The sequence below is a fragment of the Malania oleifera genome, chromosome 4, assembly GCF_029873635.1.
Source record: "Malania oleifera isolate guangnan ecotype guangnan chromosome 4, ASM2987363v1, whole genome shotgun sequence".
NCBI lineage: Eukaryota > Viridiplantae > Streptophyta > Magnoliopsida > Santalales > Ximeniaceae > Malania > Malania oleifera.
Window position 1 is genome coordinate 46,282,442 of NC_080420.1, and position 21,598 is coordinate 46,304,039.

A 21,598-nucleotide genomic window follows, 5' to 3' on the forward strand; every position below is an offset into this window, starting at 1 on the left:
TAATTATCATTAATGGTTGCATAAACTACTAATTTAATAATTATTAGTAGTTAGAAAAATATTAATTAAATCATTATTATTAGTTACGAAAATTAAATTGTAAATTTGTGACAATGTTTCAAAATGCTAATCAATTTATTTCTTGTGTGCTTTTAAATTATTAATAATTTTATTTATCGTTTCATAAATTAATTAATCGAATTATTATTTATTTTTATTGAATTAATAACTTGATTATTAATACCAATAAAAAAATTTAAAAATTTAAATTACAAAAGTTATTAGTTCAATTACTAATTAAAATTAGTAATTCAATTATTGATAGAGATTATAGAAAATACTAATTCAACGATAATATTATCGGTTAAAGAAATACACTAAAAATTATAAATATTGGTGATTTTCAATCATTTGTGGTAACCTCAATATTTTCACATTGTATAAACATTGGCCAAATTGGTTACAACCTAAAGAACCATTTTTACCGAACATTAAATGTCATTTAAAAAAAAAAAGTCCTCCATTCGGTGGTTGTTTTATGACCGCTAATCTTCTTATATTTTTTAAAAATTATAGAAGACATTATTATTATTATTATTATTATTATTATTATTATTATTATTATTATTATTATTTTGTTAATCAGAAGTGTTGAAAGGATCAAAATATGTAGAAAATAATCAGTCAGATTAGAATAGTAACAGGTTGGATTAACATACATAAATTTCTAAAGTTAATTGGTCTATCTTCACCTTGGAGCGCATTTCCATTATCTAAGAACATAATAATAGACGTTTTAATTGTTCATTATTTAATAAACAAGCCTTTAGCTATTTTACTTTTCACAAACTTGCTCATGGATGAATATACAAGTATTAATTTGACACACTTGCGGCTCAGAAGTGCGGATTCATATTTAAACTTTATACGAGTATTAACAAAAATAATTAATATTGTAATTCGATTAGTTTATCATGTAATGTTTTGGTTGATCTTTATGACATGTGTTGTCAATTTTTATTTTTAGGATTGCAATTTTATAAAATTTTAAAAAATGCAAGAGGGATTTAGTTTTAATAATAAAGTCACGAGATATATACTTTTCCCTTTCAATTTAAACCATAAATAAAAAAAATTATATCCTTAAAGTATGCAACGCAGCACATAAATTATAAAATATATTACACAAAAAAAAAAGTTACATGTAATAAAAAAAAAAATCAGAATGGCTCTGGACATTCACATCAGAAGCAGGAGTGATAATTTCAGTCTAATCCTAGTCTGATGTACAGATCACTCAAAATTTATTGATGAATCAATCAAGCTCACTTAAAATAAATTGATGAATCAATAACCTTGGTCAAGCTCACTCTTAAATCAGATATCTCAATATTCTCAACCATGAATTAAGTCTAAATAAAAGAGGGAAAGAATTTCATGGCTACAGTTGTGTGAATAGCCAAGTGCCATAATAATGTGATGAATTACTTACTATTAAACGCAAATTATATAATATAATTTCATGCTATGCAAAATTTCATCGGCATTCATCATTTATTTAAATAAATTTAATACGCAAAAATTCAAGTATGAAAAAAACCTAACCTTGACTTAGGGGTTTCCAAACGATGCTTTAAATCACCAAATTTACTTCAATATAACCAAATTTAACGCATAAAATACTAATTTCTATTACAAACTAACACAAATTTCAACTCAAATTTCTAAATTTTATCAAAACAAGAACAAAGTTTAATGTAAAAAATCATATCTTATCTCCCTTTTTTATGTACTACCTTCTTAATATTATTATTGTACTTGGTGGTGGCACAATGTTTGGATTGTACAATCCAAATTCAATTGAAGATTGTCAGATTGTGGTTGCCTCTCTCTGTTTGCTTTGTTGCTTGGCCTTCTTTATGAATTCCAGAGAGAAGAAAGAGGAAGAAAAGAAATATCAGATTAAAAAACGCTAAATCATCTAGTACTTTTATGAACACATCAATTGTGAAAATAAAGTTCCACTCGAACTTTTCTTAAATATTTTAAATTAAATTAAAATTAGATTAAAAAAAAAACTCGTGATACCCATGCCAGATGACCCATTTCCTTCGTCCCCCTTTACTAGGGGTGGCAAAACGGATTAACGAATCGAGTTCGAACGAGTAATAAATAGGTTTGAATTTGAGTTGACCCGTTTATTAATTAGTGACTCATAGGTAAACTCAAACTCGTTATTTTAATAAACGGATCATATATGGGCACCCATTTAAAAAAATAATTTATTTATTTTAAAAATTTTAAAACATTTCATAATTCATATAATTGACAAATATTTTTTTTTTAAAGCACTCTGTAGCAGGGGCCAGGGGGAGGACGTGAGGGCCATGAGGCTTCGTGCTCTTAAAGCACCACGGGATGAAATGTCAGGTGTTGAATCCTCAACAGTCAACACCCAAGGGCATCATGAATGGAGTACAGAGGGAAAAAGCAGAGAGAGAGAGAGAGAGAGAGAGAGAGAGAGAGGTTATTGGTGTATGAAGCTGTGGATTTCAGGGGGAGTCGCCATGGGAGATCTGGCGATAGTATTGTGCAGAGAGAGGGAGACTGCCCCCTGGGAAAATCTCTTACTGGACGCCCGGGAAAAGGATGCTCAGATTGAGGACACTGTCCCACAAATTGATTTCCTCGGGCATGGCTTGCTTCCTAAGCCAGAATCGAAGAGGCAGAGAATTCAAATTTGTAGGAGTAGAAAACTTTTCCTGCTTTCATGTTTTCCATTTTCTCTTTTGATTTTCCCTGACATGTTGTTTTTTCTTTAGTGATCGAAACATCCTGATCGATTCAGTTCTCAGGTGGTCAACGACGCGTGACCTCAGGTAATCTGCCCTCGTAGTTTTTGGGATCGAAATTACTCGTTACTCTTCTGCTTCTGCGCCGCTCCTCGCTGTGAGCCTGTGATTCTGTATCTGTGAGGCCGTGACTCGTGACGGAGATCCGCAGATGGACAGATTGAGATAGATTAGGGAGTGGGGGAGAGGCTTCTGCTTGCTGCTGCGCCGCGTGCTGGTGCTGCTAGGGTTAGGTTTCAACTTTCAAATGCCTTTAGGTTTCAGCCTTCCGCAGAAACAGAATTTAAAGTATATATATAGAGGCAGATAAACGGGTCACTCGGCGGTGATCCGACCCGAATTCGTCTAATCCATTTAATAAATGGGTCAAGTTCGATCGAGTTGATTAGTTTACTCAACCCTAATTTAAATGGATGGATGACGAATCATCCATCAAAATTCGGCTGCCACCCTGACCGCGTGTAAAATCACAATGAATACCGGACTGTAAGACCGAGGGTCCGATAATTCAATAATCGCTCTGGGTTAAAAAAAATCTGTTTAAGGTGGCATTTAATTTTCATCGGGGAACAGGCTCCGCACTTTATCATTGCTTCGCTGGACCGAGATTGGCAGGATGCCCGTGAAATCTTTACGCATGGAAGCCTCACCTTGATAGCCCGTTCCTCTCGCCTCTTTCCGTCTAGAAGCATCCCGTTCCTTCTGTAAGTTATCTATTGCCTTCTATTTATTGTCATTTATAGGGTTGCAATTCGTTAAAATAACAATCATAACCAGGATTATTGTTAATGATTTGGTTGATGTTCGTAATTCCTGTCGATCCGATGCTGTTTTCTGGTTAATTATGTTATATCCCGTGAGAATCTGTACAATAAATGTTGTGGAACTGTCAATTTCGTGAAGATTCTATATGTGGTGTTTAGATACTTGGATTAAAAACGTGTTTTTTCGAATTTTTCAATTAATTTGCATTTGAATTTTTGGAATTTTGCATAATTCCATTGCAGAAGTATTGTTGTCGATTTTCAATTATTCGGTGGAAAAGATGTTTGGAATCTCTACTATGGGTTATGAAAATAACATGAAGTCCAGTGGAGAAGATCTGTTAAGTGCCGTGAAACCTTTGATGAAACTTCTCTCCCTCACTGTTATTGGACTGGTTCTTGCGCATCCCAAAACACAAATCATCCCAAAAGCTACCTTTAAGCTCCTTAGCAAGCTTGTGTTTGCTTTGTTCTTGCCATGCCTTATCTTTATCCATCTGGGTGAATCAATAACACTGGATAACGTTGCCCTTTGGTGGTTTATCCCTGTTAATGTGTTGGTTAGTACCATTATTGGCTGCATCCTGGGGTATTTAGTGGTGGTTATTTGTCGCCCACCTCCGCAATTCACCAGATTCACCATTATCATGACTGCATTTGGCAATACGGGAAATCTCCCTCTAGCCATCGTTGGTTCTGTTTGTCATACATCGGATAATCCATTTGGACCAGATTGTCATAGAAAAGGAGTGGCTTATGTATCTTTTGCCCAATGGGTTGCCGTAATTCTTGTTTATACCCTTGTTTATCACATGATGGAGCCTCCATTGGAGTATTATGAGGTTGTTGAGGAAGGAGGTGACATTGAGGAAGCTCCATCAACTAATGATGTTAGTAGGCCCCTCCTTGTGGAAGCTGAATGGCCAGGCATCGAGGATAAAGAAACTGAGCATTCCAAGAAGCCCTTTATTGCTAGGGTTTTTAACAGCCTTTCGAGTGTTTCACAGACTAATTTTCCCGATCTTGATCTCTCTGGGGAGAAGAGTGGGAACAGTCCGAAATCCATTAGGTGTTTGGCTGAGCCTAGAGTTGTTAGGAGGTTTAGAATTGTTGCTGAACAGACTCCAATACAGCACATACTTCAGCCCCCAACAATTGCGTCCCTGTTTGCTATCATTGTTGGGATGGTGCCTCAGATAAGAACTGTTGTCTTTGGAGATGATGCTCCATTATTGTTTATCACGGACAGTTTAGAGATCTTGGCTGGAGCAATGGTGCCTTCTGTGATGCTTATTCTTGGAGGTATGCTAGCTGAGGGGCCAAATGATTCCGCACTTGGGCTTCGAACCACAATTGGTATCTCTGTTGCAAGACTTTTGGTTCTCCCCTTGCTAGGAATTGGGATTGTCACATTGGCTGATAAATTGAATTTTCTGGTCCATGGTGATCAAATGTATAAATTTGTGCTTTTGTTGCAGTACACAATGCCAAGTGCCATTTTATTGGGAGCAATTGCCAGCTTGAGGGGCTATGCAGTCAGCGAGGCCTCGGCACTTCTCTTCTGGCAGCATGTCTTTGCCCTCTTCTCCCTTTCCCTCTATGTTGTCCTTTATTTTAAAATGCTCTCCGCTATTTGAACCATGTATAGATTCTTTGTTGCTCAAGGTTTGTATGGTGATCAATTAGCAATAAGTGCTGTTGGATTACCAGTGTCTCCATGTTCAATTATTCTGTGTCATGTAAATGTAATGATCTAATGCACTTGCTCTGTCTGATTTTCTGCAAACTGCCAATGGAGGTGACAGATTTGTCTTTTGGTAAAGCTGCTTGTCAATGATTATTTATAGTTATGTTTCATTTGTTGATTATTCTTAGCGCCAAAGGGTCCAAAGCTATCACTATTATGTTTCAAGGTTTCTAACAATTAAATAAGCTATGGAATTTATGTGAATTTATTTTCATGATCATTGCATCATACACACGACTGAAGGTACAGATCCATCTTTCAAGATGAGGCAATTACATGAAAGAGACTTGAATGGGCCATTATCTAAATGAAAATATTGAAGCTATCGTGGTAGCAAAGGTAGCAAGAAATGTTACTATATCATTTTAAAACGTTGAATACAATATATGTCGTATTTTAATTAAGCTTATCTCACACTATTCACAAAAACATTTCACATTGGAAAGAATATTTGTATTGTTGACGTTCTCCAACAAAAAACTATTTGAGGCATTTTCAAGTACAGACTCTTTCATTTTTTTATTTTTTTTTTTCTTTTTGGATTTCTCTTCTTTCCCTCATTTTTTTTATTTTTTCAAATAGCCTTAGGAACTGTTTGAGAGCATAGAATTCGGGCTTTGAATTTGGTTTCTATAAATTTGGACGAAACTCCATACAATTGTATACTATGTTTTGTTCAAATCTACACAAGTTGAAATTGATGCTCCAAAATGGAGGGCTCATGTTTTAATTACACCAAGAGGCAGAAAATGTGAAAATCTCTGAAGCAAAGACGGTTTATGGACTATAGAATCAATCATAGAACTTGAGCATGGAAAAGAAATTATGAGAGAAATGGGGATTAAGAGTAAAATCGCAAGACACAAAGCAGGTGATTGATAATCTTTGAAGAACTTAAAAGGAAACACAGCTTGTGTAAAATTTGGTCAAGAGAAGCAACATAGATTCCTATATTATGAGAAATTCTGATGGAGAAATCTCAGATAATTCATTGCCACTCGCTTAAAGTTCGTTGTGAGATCAGTAAAGCTACAGTCATTTATGATCCACTGATTGAATCCGAATGAACTTGGACACCCAGACCTTTTGCAGAAGCAAACCTTGCGTTTCTCTACAAAATTCCTTGAGTTGCATGCTCAGGTGGATAGGTTGATTTGGGCAACCCATACTTCTCATCCGCTTTTAAAAGCGCACTCACTCTTCTCAAAATATCTTAAGAGAAGAAAGATCTATGCTACGAAAAGGATCGAGGGGAAGAATAGACGAGAACATAAAATCGTGAACGAAAAAGTCGTCGTTCCTGAAGGATACCAGTACCAGACTAATAGAATCGTCGAGCACTATAATCCGACGAACTGACCTAGTGATAGAAAGAGAAAGAACAGCTCGCAACTTGCAATTGGCGAGCGATCGATTGGCTATTTTTAACAGAACCCCAATGAGATTTGTTTTGATTTCTTACTATCATTTGTGATGAATGCTCATTTTCTCTGATGGTTACAATTATTGTTGATGCATCAGAATACTGACTCCTTTATGCAGTGTTCTGAGCTGGTTGCATTTTTTTGATCTTCCATTATTATAAAGGTACTGAAATCATTTCGGAAATGCATGATGAAATATTTAAAAAGAGTAATGCTACTAAGCCCTGCCAGCTTGCCACGACAGACCATGACATCATGGGCCGGTGACAAGCATTGTTTATCGACACCATGATTAGGGACCTTTTAATCTGTGCGCATAGTTTAGTTCATCGATGAACAGACACCATTGAAGATGCACAGCCCTTCAGATGTCACTAATTAGGTTAATTTAATCACAAGCACAGTGTCTGATTCCCGGCGAGTTGTTTTCCCTTTTTTGTTTCACAATTTTATGATGGCCACAATTGATGATTGAAATGTTGGCTGCTATTGATATTTGCAGTGAAGAGGTACCTGAAGATGATGAATTCTATGCTGGAATGGAGTTTGTGAGAGCATTGCAAATAAATTAAAAAGAGCCTTTATGCTTTTCAGGCCCTAAAAAGAGCCTTCATTATTTTCAGATTTAGTTCTATGAGTGTTTGCCCTATTTAGTGGGAAAGCATTTGTTTTTAGTGATTTGATTAGGCTAAATTAAATTAAATTGAAGGGCCCTAATCTGTTAACATAAGGCTGGTCTGTCTTTCCCCATTACTAATAATGGCTCCTATGTTGAACGTCTCAAAAAATAAGTATTTTTTTTCAAAAATAAAAAAATTATCTACTTATTTAAGAAAGTACTTTTCTTTAGATAGTTTGAAATGATCCTAGAGTATTTGATAGCTAAAAAGAATAGATTTTCCTCCATTTTATTTTATTTTATTTTCTTTATTATATTATGTTTTATTATTGATACTTTCGTCTTCTAAATAATTAGTTTATCCTTCATAGATAATAATCTAACATATAATAATAATAATAATAATAATTATTATTATTATTATTATTATTATTATTTAGAGGAGTACTATTTAGTTCATTCTGATTTTGTAAACTTTAGTCATCGAAATAAATACAGCGTAAACATCTTCAATCTTGTTTAGCAATGGCATTCTATAAATGGAAATGGAAAAATATTAGCCATTAATTTAGGCTTTGTTTGATTTGTAGAATGCCTATTCCAAGAAATGGATTAGTTTTAGTAGGCTAGTTACAATTAGTTATTCAAAAAATTATGTTATTATAATAAAGCAAATAACAATGTAAAACATCTTATGAGTACATAACAAGTAATGGAGAAAGAATAATTATTTTCAAATTTTGTCATGCAAACGTTTATTTCTTACTTATCATATATTAAATGAAATAATTAAAAATATATAGGGGGTAACTATTTCCTTGATCCCTAAAATTTAAACCGTATTTCATCTTATTTCATTGAACCAAACGAGCCGTAAAACTATATTCCCCCTTATTTCGATGAATAATTATTCTGTCGAGCCAAATGAACTGTAATTGTTTTGACAAGCACAAAAAACAAACATACTACAGTTCAGTTATTTGCTGAACCGAACCCTATTTCAGTGAATCCTTTAGGATTTTCATTTTTTTTTTTTCCGAGAATGTGAGGTTTCAACATTCCATTCTCATGTTTATTTTTTGGCCAAAAAGTGATATAATAATGACGTCACATCTCCTAAGGATCTATATCAAAAATTAGAATTAATAAAAACCTTTTAAGAGAAAAATGGTGATGGTGAATTGATGGAAAGGGCAGTATGCATTGAATGATTGGAATTCACATGCCTACCCCTTCAAAGGTTTAGGGGCCACGTCAATTAATTAAGAAAATTCTATGTGTGAAAAGGAGGCATAAGCTTGTCCTTACGGGCTATTTATTGGCTGCCAACCCAACTTCTCATCATATTTTTAAGAGATTCGAGTTTATGTCGATAGCGCGTGATCTAATCAATTCAAACTTAAAAACTAAACCAAAGATTGAACCTTCTAGGGTTTTCAAATTTGACATCAACCCTATGTCTATCCTTACAATCTAAACCCACAAGTTGTTACAATTCAAGTTCAAATATGCAACGAACTGTTTTCATAGTTTTTAAAATACACAAAGCAAAATATTGGTTAGATCCCCTTTTGTTTCGATAATGATGCTTCTGGACTACATCTTAATCTTGGGTGATGCTCAATTGAGAATATTTAGGCAATGCTTAGCTACCTATAGGTGATAGCTTAACCATGAGCTACATCTAACTAGGAGTGCCTGTCCTATCCATATTTTGGATGGGACCTTCCTATCAACCTTCTATTCTCTAGGTTGAACCATACCTACATGGCCAAGTTCACAATTTCCATGCTCAAAATTAAATAAACATTTCCTTAAAAATTTTGAATATGGTATAAACAATCTTATTGTGAAAGCTAATAAAAATACTTTCATGATGGACATCTTAATTATTATCAAAATAAAATTCTTCAAATATCTTATTTCACATCTTAGACTATGAACTACAGCTCATAGTAGTCTTCTTTTAATTGTCATCTACCTCAATAGATTACAATAAGTATTTGAGCTATGTTGTTACATGTGGATTATGTCTTTACAGCCGCATTAAATACACACCACTCTAGAACGATATTTGTTGTGATTTGAATTGAGTATAGGATACACACACACGCACAGCGGAAGATGTAAACTTACAACAATTCTTCAAGCCTCAACAACACAACCAATATGGATGAGAAACAACAACAATTTATCACATAAGAATAAAGCAAATGACACTCAATATTCACTATAATGTGAAGAACAACAATACACTAGTCTTACAAAGTTCTCTATATACAAAACACATTCAGAAGTACATAAATAAAAGTTTCTCGGAGGTTTCCCTCCAAATACCCAGCTATCATAATGTCCAAATTTAAATTTTGAATTTCTCTTCACAGCCTAGGTGACACTCGTTGACGAGTACAAGGATTTGCCGACGATCCGAAGAAGACCACTCGTCAACATGTCCATACTCTCGTCGACGAGTCTTCAATTTTGAGAAATTCTGACTCTCGGTATCTACTCGTCTACGAGATCAGGGCACTCGTCGACGAGTCTCTGCTGTGCAATCCCTCCATGTTCTTCTTCCTTCCCTTATTTATGAAACTACAAGTATAAGAGTCACACCATAAACAATAATATCTCCATATTGGCCCAAATTTTTTTAACAAAATTTTAGACCTAAAGATAATAAATTTCATTAATGCATATGTTCCCCAACTAGAATTAGCATAAAAATTTAAAAGATAACTTTGAAAGATATAAATAGTATACATAGACACTAAGGTCTAAAAAATAGTTGTAGGCTAACTTGAATGGATACATGACAATATAGGTTATAGAGGATACATTGAGGTCATAGATATGGAGATAAATATGAGGTCAGTGATGTGATTTTAGATTTTTTTTTTCATGTCATTCAATTTGATTATATTAAATACATGTTTTATAAAATTAAAAAAAAGATATACACTTAATAACTTTCAAGAGTGGGCAAAATAAAAGTTAAATATATTTCTTCTTAACTAAAAATGTGGATTATTTATCTTGTAAGGATTGTAAAGTTATTTCAGGTGAAAGACCGAAAAATGGAAGAGAAATAGAAACATAAATAAAAGCAAGAGGACTAGGCGGTGGAGCTTAAAATAAGAAAACATATTATAAAATTCAAAAAAAAAATGATCGAATAGAATAATTGGACAATAGAGAGATATGGTAGATGTGGACACTTTATGGAATATAATAGCTAACTCTATCAAAAAGATAGTAAAAGAAATTGTATGTGAATCTAGATGAAGATACTCGAGTAGTAAGAAAGTTGGTGGTGGGATAAAGATATCCAGAAAGTCATATAGACAAAAATAAATTGGTATAAAACATGAAAAAATTATAAAAATATAGAAAGCCTGAAAAAGTATAAATAGGTAAGAAAATATACTAAAGAGTCATTAGTGAAGCTAAATATAGAGCTTATGATACTTTATATACTAAACTAGATACAAAAGAAGAAGAACGAGACATATATTAACTTGTTATAACTAGAAAAATAAAGTGTAAAGATAAGATTTGCCAACAATTGGAAGTCTCCATACTAAGTTGAAGCTTAAAATTCATCCCATATGCATTGATCTTCTTGAGTGTTGGACATTTATTGTAGAGTCAAAGGCGCTGCGCAAAGAGAGACTTGATGCCATCTATAAAAGCATGACTAGCAAAGGATGATGGATCAAATTGCACTATCTTGAAGAATTTCACGTTGATATTCTTTTGCGTTTATCATCCACCATAATTCGTAGTAGTCTCAAAGAATGTGTTTTCCCTAATAGGTTGAGATGCTAATAAAGTCTCTCTAAATTTACTGATTTTGAAATTCAGATTACGCGTGTGAGTTATAAAAAACCTTAGAGGCTTGCTTTATTTGTTACTCTTTTGGGTGTAATCACAATAGGATTGTGTTGTCCTGAGTGCTGAGGCGCTGTGTTTTTAGGTGTAATCTTGGTGGGAGTGTTGTGTCTCAAGTGCTGCGACAGTAAGTTTTGGCAAAGAGCCATGTGACAATGAGTTATGTTGGCCTTGGAGGGTTGTATTGTTCTTGGTGCTAAGGCACGTGCTATTGGTTGATGCCCAACAATAGTAGGATGAGTGTCCTTATTTTGTAACACTAATGTATTAGTGAAAATCTTAAACAAATTAGATTGAGGAGTGGATGTAAGTCATGCGACCAAACCACTATAAATCTTGCATGTCACTCTATTCCCTTTTCTATTTTATGCTTTGATCATATACTTCAATTGCATTAATCTATCACCTGATTTCATACTTGCTTGATCTATATATCAGTTTGGACCCTTCATTGACTACATTTTTAATGTTTAGCTGCGTTAAGTTTGAGATAATTCTCATTACTGGTAAAATTTGTAAATTAATCTCAAGTTTCTAAAACCACCCAATTCACCGTCCCTTTCTTGGATGCCTAATCGGACCAACAATTATTGTTGTGTACTTTAGTATTTAGGTTACTTTCAATTGTAAAATGTTTAAGTTTAAGAATAAAATACAGCAAGTTGAGAATGTAATGCAAACATTTCCATTATTTAACATGAAATATCCACATGAAATAGGATGAAAATATATATTCTTTTTTTTTAGAGTTGTGAGGTTAGCAAAATATGCATGTGCCAAGGCAGCCAGACCCATGATTATTTACAGATACATGTTATACGCACTTGTGTTTCAATTGTCTAGGTTCAAATAACTGGTGGAGGCCCGCTTGGTGATGAAGAAAAATAAAAGCATACAGCTGAATTACTTATATACAATACTTAGATGAAATTGTATAGAAAACACTATTAATTAATTTAGAATTACATTTATATATTGCTACTATGGTGCGGCACCAAATTCAAGGGATGAAAGCTGTTTGCCCATTGATGCACCCCTAATAATTTACCGGCGTAATGCCTGAAAGGGGAATCGAACCTGTAACTTTGAGGTTATTTAGATCATAAGTCGCCCTTACCACTTGAGCTAGCCCGACTGGACTTTAGTGGTATATTTGAAATAGAAAATAAAAAGATGAAGATATTGCATCGTATGTTTCAATTACAGCATATTTTTGTTATGCTAGATTTGATCCTCTTTTGTTTTTAAATGGTATTTGAGTTGACCTAACTAATTGAGAAAATTATGGAAAAACTACAGATTAAATCTTAATATAAAGAAGAAGGGGAAACAGAGAAATCACTTAGTTTTTAGTATGTACCACCTTCAAAATTATTATTTTGTGCATATTTTGATTCCATTCATTATTTAAATTCAAAGATAATGTTAAAGATATTAACATTATACTTCTACCACTAGATTCTATTTTGTTTGTTCGTGCTATTCATTTCTATTTTAACCATTTTTTCAGTTGTAGTTACATTGGGTTTTTTTTTTTTTAAAGCTCCAATGTTGATTTGAGGATCTTTGTAAAATAGAACAAGAAACAATTTCCTTACCCTCTTATTTCTTGTTCTCCCACTCACACATATATATATATTTGCACTATTTTGTGATAACTCTTTTCTATGGTACTTATTGAATATTACAAAATTTTCAATAGCCTATAAAACTTTGGAATTTTGTGGTTTCATATAATAATTCAATTTTAAAATTTATTTATTTTTAATCACGTTTCATGCATAGCATGTGGTCTTTACAAATATGCATGTACATATATGAATAATCAAAAGCATTACCAAATTGTGGCACACATTTCATTAACGTAAAAGAAAAATTACAATGCAAAACATGCCCATGAAAAATTATTCTCAAAAGTGTGTTATGAGATTGAGAAATACTTAAAAGGGATAGTTACTCCACGTAGATTTGGGATTTATCAATCACAAAATATTACACTATCACTAAAGTTATTAGAAGCACATCATTGGACTCCCACCAAATAATATCTTTCACTAGAAGACACATTAATGCGACATCTTGCAACTAACGCATTCAAGATCTCCCAAAAATTACCCACCCTTTACAAGTCCTTGGGGGGGTGAAAATTCAAGCACAAACAAGATGCAAGCATGTGCCTTGGAGATTTAAGTCATGTTCTTGAATGGTCCAATATTCCATTGAGAGAGGATGTTAGTTATAAAATAAATCCTATTCAATTTTATTTTTTTAATCAGTTAATGGTAAATAGTATTGATCAAAATGGATATGTACAAAATACATTGGGCATACCCAGGCAAGAGGAAGCTAAGCTCCCAATCATAAGATCAAATCAAAACTAGGCAATAGTTAGATACAGATCAAGTTGGGCATACCCAAGGGCCAAAAGGCCAAATGAAACAGAATAACCGAAAGCAAAAACAAGCATTCCAAAACTCAATTAAAGGAGTACAATCCAAATTTATCATAAATGACTCTATAAGTGTGACTTTGAATCACCTTAAACAACCCCTCTGGTTCAATTGGTTTGCCTTTAAACTTCCTTTTGTTCCTGAAATGCCAGAGGAAGTACACAGTAACAGCCAAGCAAATTTTCTTTCCAATAGATTTAATACTTGTGCCCTTTGCCTCCTTATGCAACCACTTCAGAGCAGCTTTCAAGGAAGACATAGCTCTAGTGAACTCCATCCAGTATCGGACACGATCCCACAAAATTTTAGAAATCTAAAAAAGATATAGTCAATAGTCTTAGTATCAGTTCTGCAAAATACATAGTTCTGGTCAATTCCTTTAACGGGAAGTTTCCCTTTTATTCCTAGTCACCATGTGAAAGCATGTTTAGGCAAGCTACCACATTTCCAAACCTCTTTGTGCCACGTGACTTTGATTCCCTTGTTCCTCCAATAATTGTAAATTTCTTAAGAATAAATCTGACCATCTACAACCCACTAATTAAACAAGATGTTTGCAATCACATGACCCTCACATCTCTTCAAGATCTGATTTTTTAATCTCAATCATCCTCTTGAATAAAGGGGAGTCTTCATGTTTTGAAGAAGCATCCCAAAAATTAGCACCCTTCACGAAAATCTAGTGAACCTATTTTGACCATAAAAAGTTTTTTTTTTTTTTTTACCTAGATGTTCCATAAGGCTCTAGTGAGAAGGGATTTGTTCCAAGCTTTAATATCAAAAATTCCCAGACCTCCTTCAGCTTTAGGGAGGAAAATCTCTTTCCAGGCCACAAAGGGCCTCTTCCTTCCACCCCACAGAAAAGCTTTATAGAGTTTTACAACATAATCCAGCATAGAATTTGGGATAGGGAAAATAACCAACTAGAAACACTCCACGCCTTGAATAACATATTTAATCAGTTTCAGCTTACGTGCATAAGAGATTGTGTGTCTTGGCCAACCACTAAGCAGGCTAGTGATCCTATTAATCAAAGGTGAATAATGCATGGAATTAAATCTTGAAGATGCCAAAGGTATCCCCAAGTAACGAAAAGGAAATTCCCTTTCATTGAATTCTGTAATTCTTTTAATCCCATCCAAGTCTTCACTTTTCACACCAGCTGAAAACAAGTTGGATTTAAGACAGTTAGCAATCAACCCTGAACATTGAGTAAAGTTACCAAGGCAATCCAAAAGAAGCTTTACTGAATTAAAATCCCCTCTTGAGAACAAAATCAAATCATTTGCAAAAGCAAGGTGGGTGATTTTAAGATGTTCATATCTAGGATGGAAATAAAAATTTGAATTTTCCTCAAGAGATTTCAAAAGCCTAGAAAGGTACTCTAAGCATATGACAAAGAGTAGCAGGGAAAGGGGGTCCCCTTGTTTAAGCCCTTTCCTCCCTTCAAAGAACCCAAAGTAGCCTCCATTCAAGGAGATAGAGTAGGATGTAGTACACACACATTCCATGATCAAATTGACCATGGCCTGAGGAAAATTAAGTTGTAGTAACATCTCATTCAAAAACTTCCAAGACACTGAATCATAAACTTTCTTGAGGTATATTTTCAACATGCATGTGGGTGACACCCTTTTTCTAGCATATTTCCTCACAAGTTCTTGGACAAGGTATATGTTCTCCACCATACTCTTATGTTTAACAAAAGCTGATTGAGTTGGGTTAACAATCTCCTCAAGACAAGGCTTAATCCTTGCAGCTATGACCTTCGCAATGACTTTATACATCACATTGCAATAGGCAATAGGTTTGAAATCATTGACAGTTGAAGCATGACTAGACTTAGGAATCAGTGCAATAATAGTGTAGTTAATCTGCTTCAAAAATTTCCCAGTTAAGAAGAATTCTTCAACAGCATTAGTAAACACCTTCCCCACAGTATTCCAAGATCTTTTGAAGAAACAAGCTGAAAACCTATCAGGACCCGAGGATTTCCCATCACCAATATTGAACAATGCTTGCTTGATCTTTTCATCAATAATAGGAGTCATAATTTGGTCTCTTTGAGAATTATTAAGGATATGACCTTTTGCAATGATTTGATCATCAACCATAGTATTATACACCTCCTTCCCCAACAACCCTTTATAGAAACAAAGAAACTCCTCAGCCACCTGCATTTGGGAGTTTGTTTGTTCTCCATTGTTTTTCATAACAGCCAAAATATGATTTCAACTGGTCTGCCTTCTCATAGGAGCATGAAAGAAATACGTACTCTTGTCACATTCTTTTAAAATACTTCTCCTTAGCTAATTGAGCCAGAAACATTTTGTTTGCTTCTCCAAGTTTGGAAGCCTCATTCTTCTTCTCAACCATTCTCTTCTGAATATCAGTATCAAAAGGATTGTCATGTAAAAGTTATTGTAGGTCCATTAATTCAGCATTGGCTTTATCTGCTCTAGCTAAAATATAGGGAAAGTGCACAACATTAAGATTTCTCAGCATCTGCTTTAAAGCATGCAACTTCTTAACAAATATAAACTAGTTGCAGCCCCTGATTTTGAGCTCCTAACCCTCCTTGACCACTTCCTGGTAGTCACAGTGCATAGTCCACATATTGAAGAACTTGAAGGGTCTTCTTCCTAACCCTTCGTCCTCAAAAATTGAAACAATACAAGCAGAGTGATCATAGAAGTGAATCGGTAACTAGAAGACTGCATGATCATTGTAGCTAGCCAACATCCTGCTAGAGTTCACCACAGCCCTATCTAGCTTGCACCCAACCTTACCATTAGACCATGTAAGGTGACAGCTAGTAGACCTTAAATTTGAGAGCCCCAGATCAAAAAAACATTCCTTGATGTCTTTATTTTCATATGTAGAAACAGGTTGCCCATTCCTTTTCTCATCAACAGCAAAAGCACAATTAAAATCCCCCAAGAGCAGCCATGGCCCTACATTTTGTTTACTAGCCACAATGGAGTTAAAATCATAAACAAATCTCACAGTAAATATTTTAGCATAAATTGAACATTTAACAGCACAATGAATTACCTGAGCATTCATATCAATAACCTGCAACTGGACTTTCTGGGAATTCCAGAGCACTAGAATCCTTCGAGCCCTGTGATGGTTAAGGTTGTTCACCTGTTCCCATATTCTGAACTTTTTATTCAGTAAATCCTCCAAGCTGTTTGTTGAAAGTTTTGTTTCCAGCAAACAAAGAACATCTATTTTATTTCTTCTAATGAGGTCTTGGACCCTATTCTGTTTCAGGGACTTATTAAAGCCCTTTATGTTCTATGTAAAGATCTTCATGGGGTAGATTGGAGGCATGAGCCTCCCTTCCAGACTATTTGCTTTGAAACCATACCCATCTTTGTTTTCTTCTTGCTCTTCACTTGCACAAATCCCTCTTCAATGGCCCTTCCCTTCTCTTTTACAGCCTTCGAGTCTTTACTTATGATCTTACCCTTGTCTTTGGTGGGACTATTTGCAATTTCATTTCCGGATGACCTTGTTGGGACAGCTACAACAGAAACCTCCACCAAGTTGTCCTCCTTGAATGACGTCTTAGCTACAACAAAAACCTCCTTACTTTTATTTGCTGTAGAAGCCTTTATTCCTTGATTCTGAATACCACCTAATCCCTCATCTGTTTCAGTATTAACCACAGGGAGAGGAGCATAAGAGATATTCATGTTTCTTTCAACAACATTAGCTTTTGACACTCCTTCAGTCTAAACATCAACATTCTAAGGGAGACCCTCCTGCTGATTACGTGCAGCATCATCAACTTTAGTATTAACTTTCCCAAAATTAACCTCAGGAACAACACCTTTCCCTTTTATTTTTAACTCCCGAAGTTCCCTCATTTTCTTTCCTAGGTTTGCAGAAATGCTCTAAGTGGCCAATAGCTTTACAACTTTTACAGTATCTGGGCAGACTCTCATACACCACCTCTTGAGCTATTGACATATCATCGAGGAGCCACACCTTGACACTATGTTTAACTTCCTTAGCAATGTCAACTTTAACAAGAATTTGAGCGCATGAAAGCCTATCCTTATTTGTTGTTAATTTATCTGCAAATAGTGGCCTTCCAATCTCTGAACAATTTTTCCCAAAGGCCATTGGAGTCCACAACTCTAATGGAAAATTCTTTAACAGAACCTACACAGGTAATATAGTCCTCTGTTCAGAATCATACTGAAAATAATTGGGCATCTTCTTCAAGAGAAATGACCTTCCATAAATCATGTATGGACCATTTTATAGCACATTACGAAGGTCCACTTCATTTTGAAACTTAAAGATAATCCACCCTTTCTTATGTTGGATAGCTTCTACCTGCACTTTCCAGGAACTAACCAACGAATTCAAACTGGACTTACCTGGGTGTTTACTAGTGAAGTAGCCCACCAAGTGTTTGTTAGAAATACCAACTGAGTTAATCAGTTCAGATGCTTGAATGCAAGCACCAGCACCATCTGAAGCAAAAGTTGGAATTGTTCCACAGCACTGAGGGTTCCTATTGTTAGCAAATAGTTCAACCCAAGAAACTCTCTTATTGTTCCTCATTATTGTCTTACCTTCTAGTTCCTTTTGTTGGCTTTGATTCCTCTTTTCTGGCACCTATATCTTAGTGCCTGCCTTCAAATTCTCATCCCGAACAGATTCAACACCATCAGTTATCTCCATACCTCTGTAGTGTCCCTTGTGCCCAACATTTCTAAAACTCTCCTTGCTTGTTGATTGATTATTTTCATTGAGAGTTCTTAGCTAAGATTTTTCCCCCGATTTAAACAATAAATCTTTTAGCGGGAATACCCTTATAGCTAGTGAGTCTTTGCATCTTGATTGCAAGACTCATCAAGCTTGTATATTATCTTTGATATTGTTTTTGCAAGCTTCAATCCATAATATCTATTGTGCTATACATTTAGAATATTTTTGAGATATTTGATTTGGATTGTGTTAAACTTCCTTTGATTATTTTTGTGTTGCATATCTTATCTTGAATCTAAGGTTGAACTCCTACATATACATGCACTCACACACCTTAGAGAGTTTATATATTGGATCTCGCCTGAGCATTGAATCCATATCATCTGTGAGTGCATATTTGTTTGTGTTGTATTTTGGTACATATCTGCTTTACTTAAGAAGCATAATCACTGTATCAGTTATATTGCGAACATACTGTTGTATTTTAGGCGTGGCCTAAGGGGGCGGTAATTCAGCCCGGTAAGGATTGTTTGTAAAGGTTGAGGTTACCCCTATGCTAATTGACCTGGTTGTTTTGGTGTCGCTCCACTCATTAAGTGAGCCTTAGTGTAATCCTTGTGTAGGTGTGCCAAGGCAGGGACGTAGGCAAGATTGGCCGAACCCCGATATCATATTCGGTGTCACTTTTACATTTGCTGCATTATATTCTGTTGTGTGCTTGATTTGATTTCCTTACTGAATATACTATGTATCTAATAAACACAAAATTACATTGAGTTGAGAAATACTAAAATTGAGTTGTATGCTTTTAAATATTGGTAAATACTTCATATCTGCAATTTCATATATACTTAGACTGCCCCTAGGTTGTGTAATATTACTGCTAGGCTGATTGACCTTGGAAGGAATTTTTAAATACCAATTCACCCCCCTCTTGGGATTACACCAAAGCTAACAGTCTCACAAACTCTGGCATAATCTCATAGTGCTTCCCTTTGACCCAATCATCTCTGATTCCTCTTTTGATTTCTATGAATTTCAAAGCATCTTCGATCTCCTCCTTCAAATCCAGTTCCATATTAGGGTTCCTGAGAGCGCATCTCTACAACCCATGGCCACACTGAAAAATTCAAATTTCAAATCTCATAGATGGAGGTTAAGAACCAACCCTTGGCCAGCCCAAAGTAAGCAAATCCAACAATAGAGACGGGTAAATCAAAGGGAAAACACACGAATGAAGAAGAACCAGCCCCAATATCGTGCATCCCTAGAGAGGGACAAGAGTTTCTCTCTCTGACACGAGAAGGGGAGGTGATTTGGGAATTCTAGGGTTTCACAGCTCAAACATTGTTCGGAGAGAGAGAAAGAGAGAGAGAGAGAGAGAGAGAGAGAGAGAGAGAGAGAGAAAGAGGTTAGGGTCCGAAGATGTCGTAGAGCAGCAACAATTACAGCAGCGGAAGTGTCGGGATAGACTTCCACCTACTTGATGAGATCTTATCAGTGATCCCGAAAGATCCGTACAACCAACTCGACCTCGCAAGGAAGATCATGACAATGACTATTGTGTCGCGCATATCAAAGCTTGGGAATTCTAGGGTTTCATAGCTCAAACATTGTTTGAAGAGGATCTTAAGGAAAAAGGTTTTTCCCTTAGCTAAGGTATTATGACAATATCAAAGTATATATATAAAGCAATTTAGGAATTTGAAATTGACATGACTAAAATATATTCTCATTCATAGCCTAAGGTTCAATAAAATTTGAGGATGAAATTTCTTTGGCGAGATAGAGTTATGATAACCAATACCCTTTAAGGCATGGCAATTTTAAATTACTTATAAATTTTTGCATGGCCATTGCTTTTGAATTGCATAAATTACGCGACTAACAATGTTATGCATAAATTAAGTTATATTAATTTATATTTAAATTTTTAAATTAAAATTTATTAGAGGCAAGAGGAGCTTAGATGAAATGAAATTAATAAAATCCTTGTCTAAGAATAATAATATAGGAATTAGAGAAGAATAAAATTGAACGGAAAACGAAAGAGGCGTATTATCAATGGCCATTCTGACTGAATGAACAAAATGAAGATTGGCAACATATGTTTTTTTTTTTCTTTTGCATTTCTCTAGATTGAGCTAGACTTGCCAAAGCTGATGGTACCCAAAAACTCCTCCCCAGTTGAAAATTATGCATGTATAAAATAACCTAGCAAATTTAGTTGATTTTAGGCACTCAGATGTCCAAGTTGGGCATATGAGGTCCAAATCGAGTGGGGTCACTCACGCAACATCCATGACATTGAGTTGGACATGTCAGAGCTGACGTTACCCAAAAACTCCTCTCAGATGAAAATTATACGCTCAGAAGCGAACTTAGTAAATTTAGTTGATTTTAAATACTTAGGTGTCTAAGTTTGGTATACGAGATCCAAACTAAGTGGGGTCAGTTTCGATACATCCATGATATTGAGTTGGATATTTCAAGATGACAGTATCCAAAAACTCTTCCCCAATTGAAAATTATGCGCTTAGAAGCTAAGCTAGCAAACTTAGTTCATTTAAGCACTCAAGTGTCCAGGTCAGGCATACCCTCTCCAAACCGAGTAGGGTTAGTTTTGACACATTAGCAACATTGAGCTAGACCTACCAGAGCTGACAGTGCCCAAAAACTCCTCCCCAGTTGAAAATTATGTGTTTACAGGTGAACTTAGTAAACTTTGTTAATTTTAAGCACTTAGGTGTCCAAGTCGGGCATACGAGATCCAAATCGAGTGGGGTCGGTCCCAAAACATCCATGACATTGAGTTGGATGTGTCAGAAATGATGGTACCCAAAAACTCCTCCTCGGTTGAAAATTATGCATTTAGTAGCTAACCTAGCAAACTTAGTTTATTTAAGCACTCAAGTGTCCAAGTCGATCATACCCTCTTCAAACCAAGTGGGGTCAATCCCAACATATCTGTGACATTGAGCTTGACGTACCGAAGTTGACGATACCCAAAAACTCCTCTCCGGTTAAAAACTATGTGCTTAGAAGCTAATCTAGAAAACTTAGTTGATTTTAAGCACTCAGGTGTCCAAGTCGGGCATATGAGGTCCAAAATGAGAGGGATCAATC

General features: G+C 35.1%; 2 protein-coding genes across 7 annotated transcripts; one reads left to right on the forward strand and one right to left on the reverse strand.

Moving 5' to 3' along the window:
- Positions 1-1,635: 1,635 nt before the first annotated feature.
- On the forward strand, positions 1,636-5,438 carry LOC131153120 (protein PIN-LIKES 2). Of its 6 annotated transcripts, none has more exons than XM_058105187.1 (3): positions 2,298-2,742; positions 2,823-3,556; positions 3,860-5,438. In XM_058105187.1, exon 3 carries the CDS (start codon positions 3,898-3,900, stop codon positions 5,251-5,253), a length of 1,356 nt encoding a protein of 451 aa, XP_057961170.1. In that variant the 5' UTR covers positions 2,298-2,742; positions 2,823-3,556; positions 3,860-3,897; the 3' UTR covers positions 5,254-5,438. The 6 variants fall into 6 exon arrangements, with proteins under 6 accessions (XP_057961168.1, XP_057961170.1, XP_057961171.1 ...); XM_058105188.1 differs by having other exon boundaries at positions 2,856-3,556; XM_058105186.1 differs by having other exon boundaries at positions 2,302-2,742; positions 2,849-3,556.
- Positions 5,439-16,450: 11,012 nt separating this feature from the next.
- Positions 16,451-18,325, reverse strand: LOC131153782 (uncharacterized). Its single transcript, XM_058106243.1, has 5 exons — positions 18,139-18,325; positions 17,741-17,892; positions 17,511-17,646; positions 17,113-17,399; positions 16,451-16,891 (listed from the first exon to the last, which is right to left on the reverse strand). The coding sequence occupies exons 1-5, from the start codon at positions 18,323-18,325 to the stop codon at positions 16,451-16,453; spliced, it is 1,203 nt and encodes a 400-aa protein (XP_057962226.1).
- Positions 18,326-21,598: the final 3,273 nt, after the last annotated feature.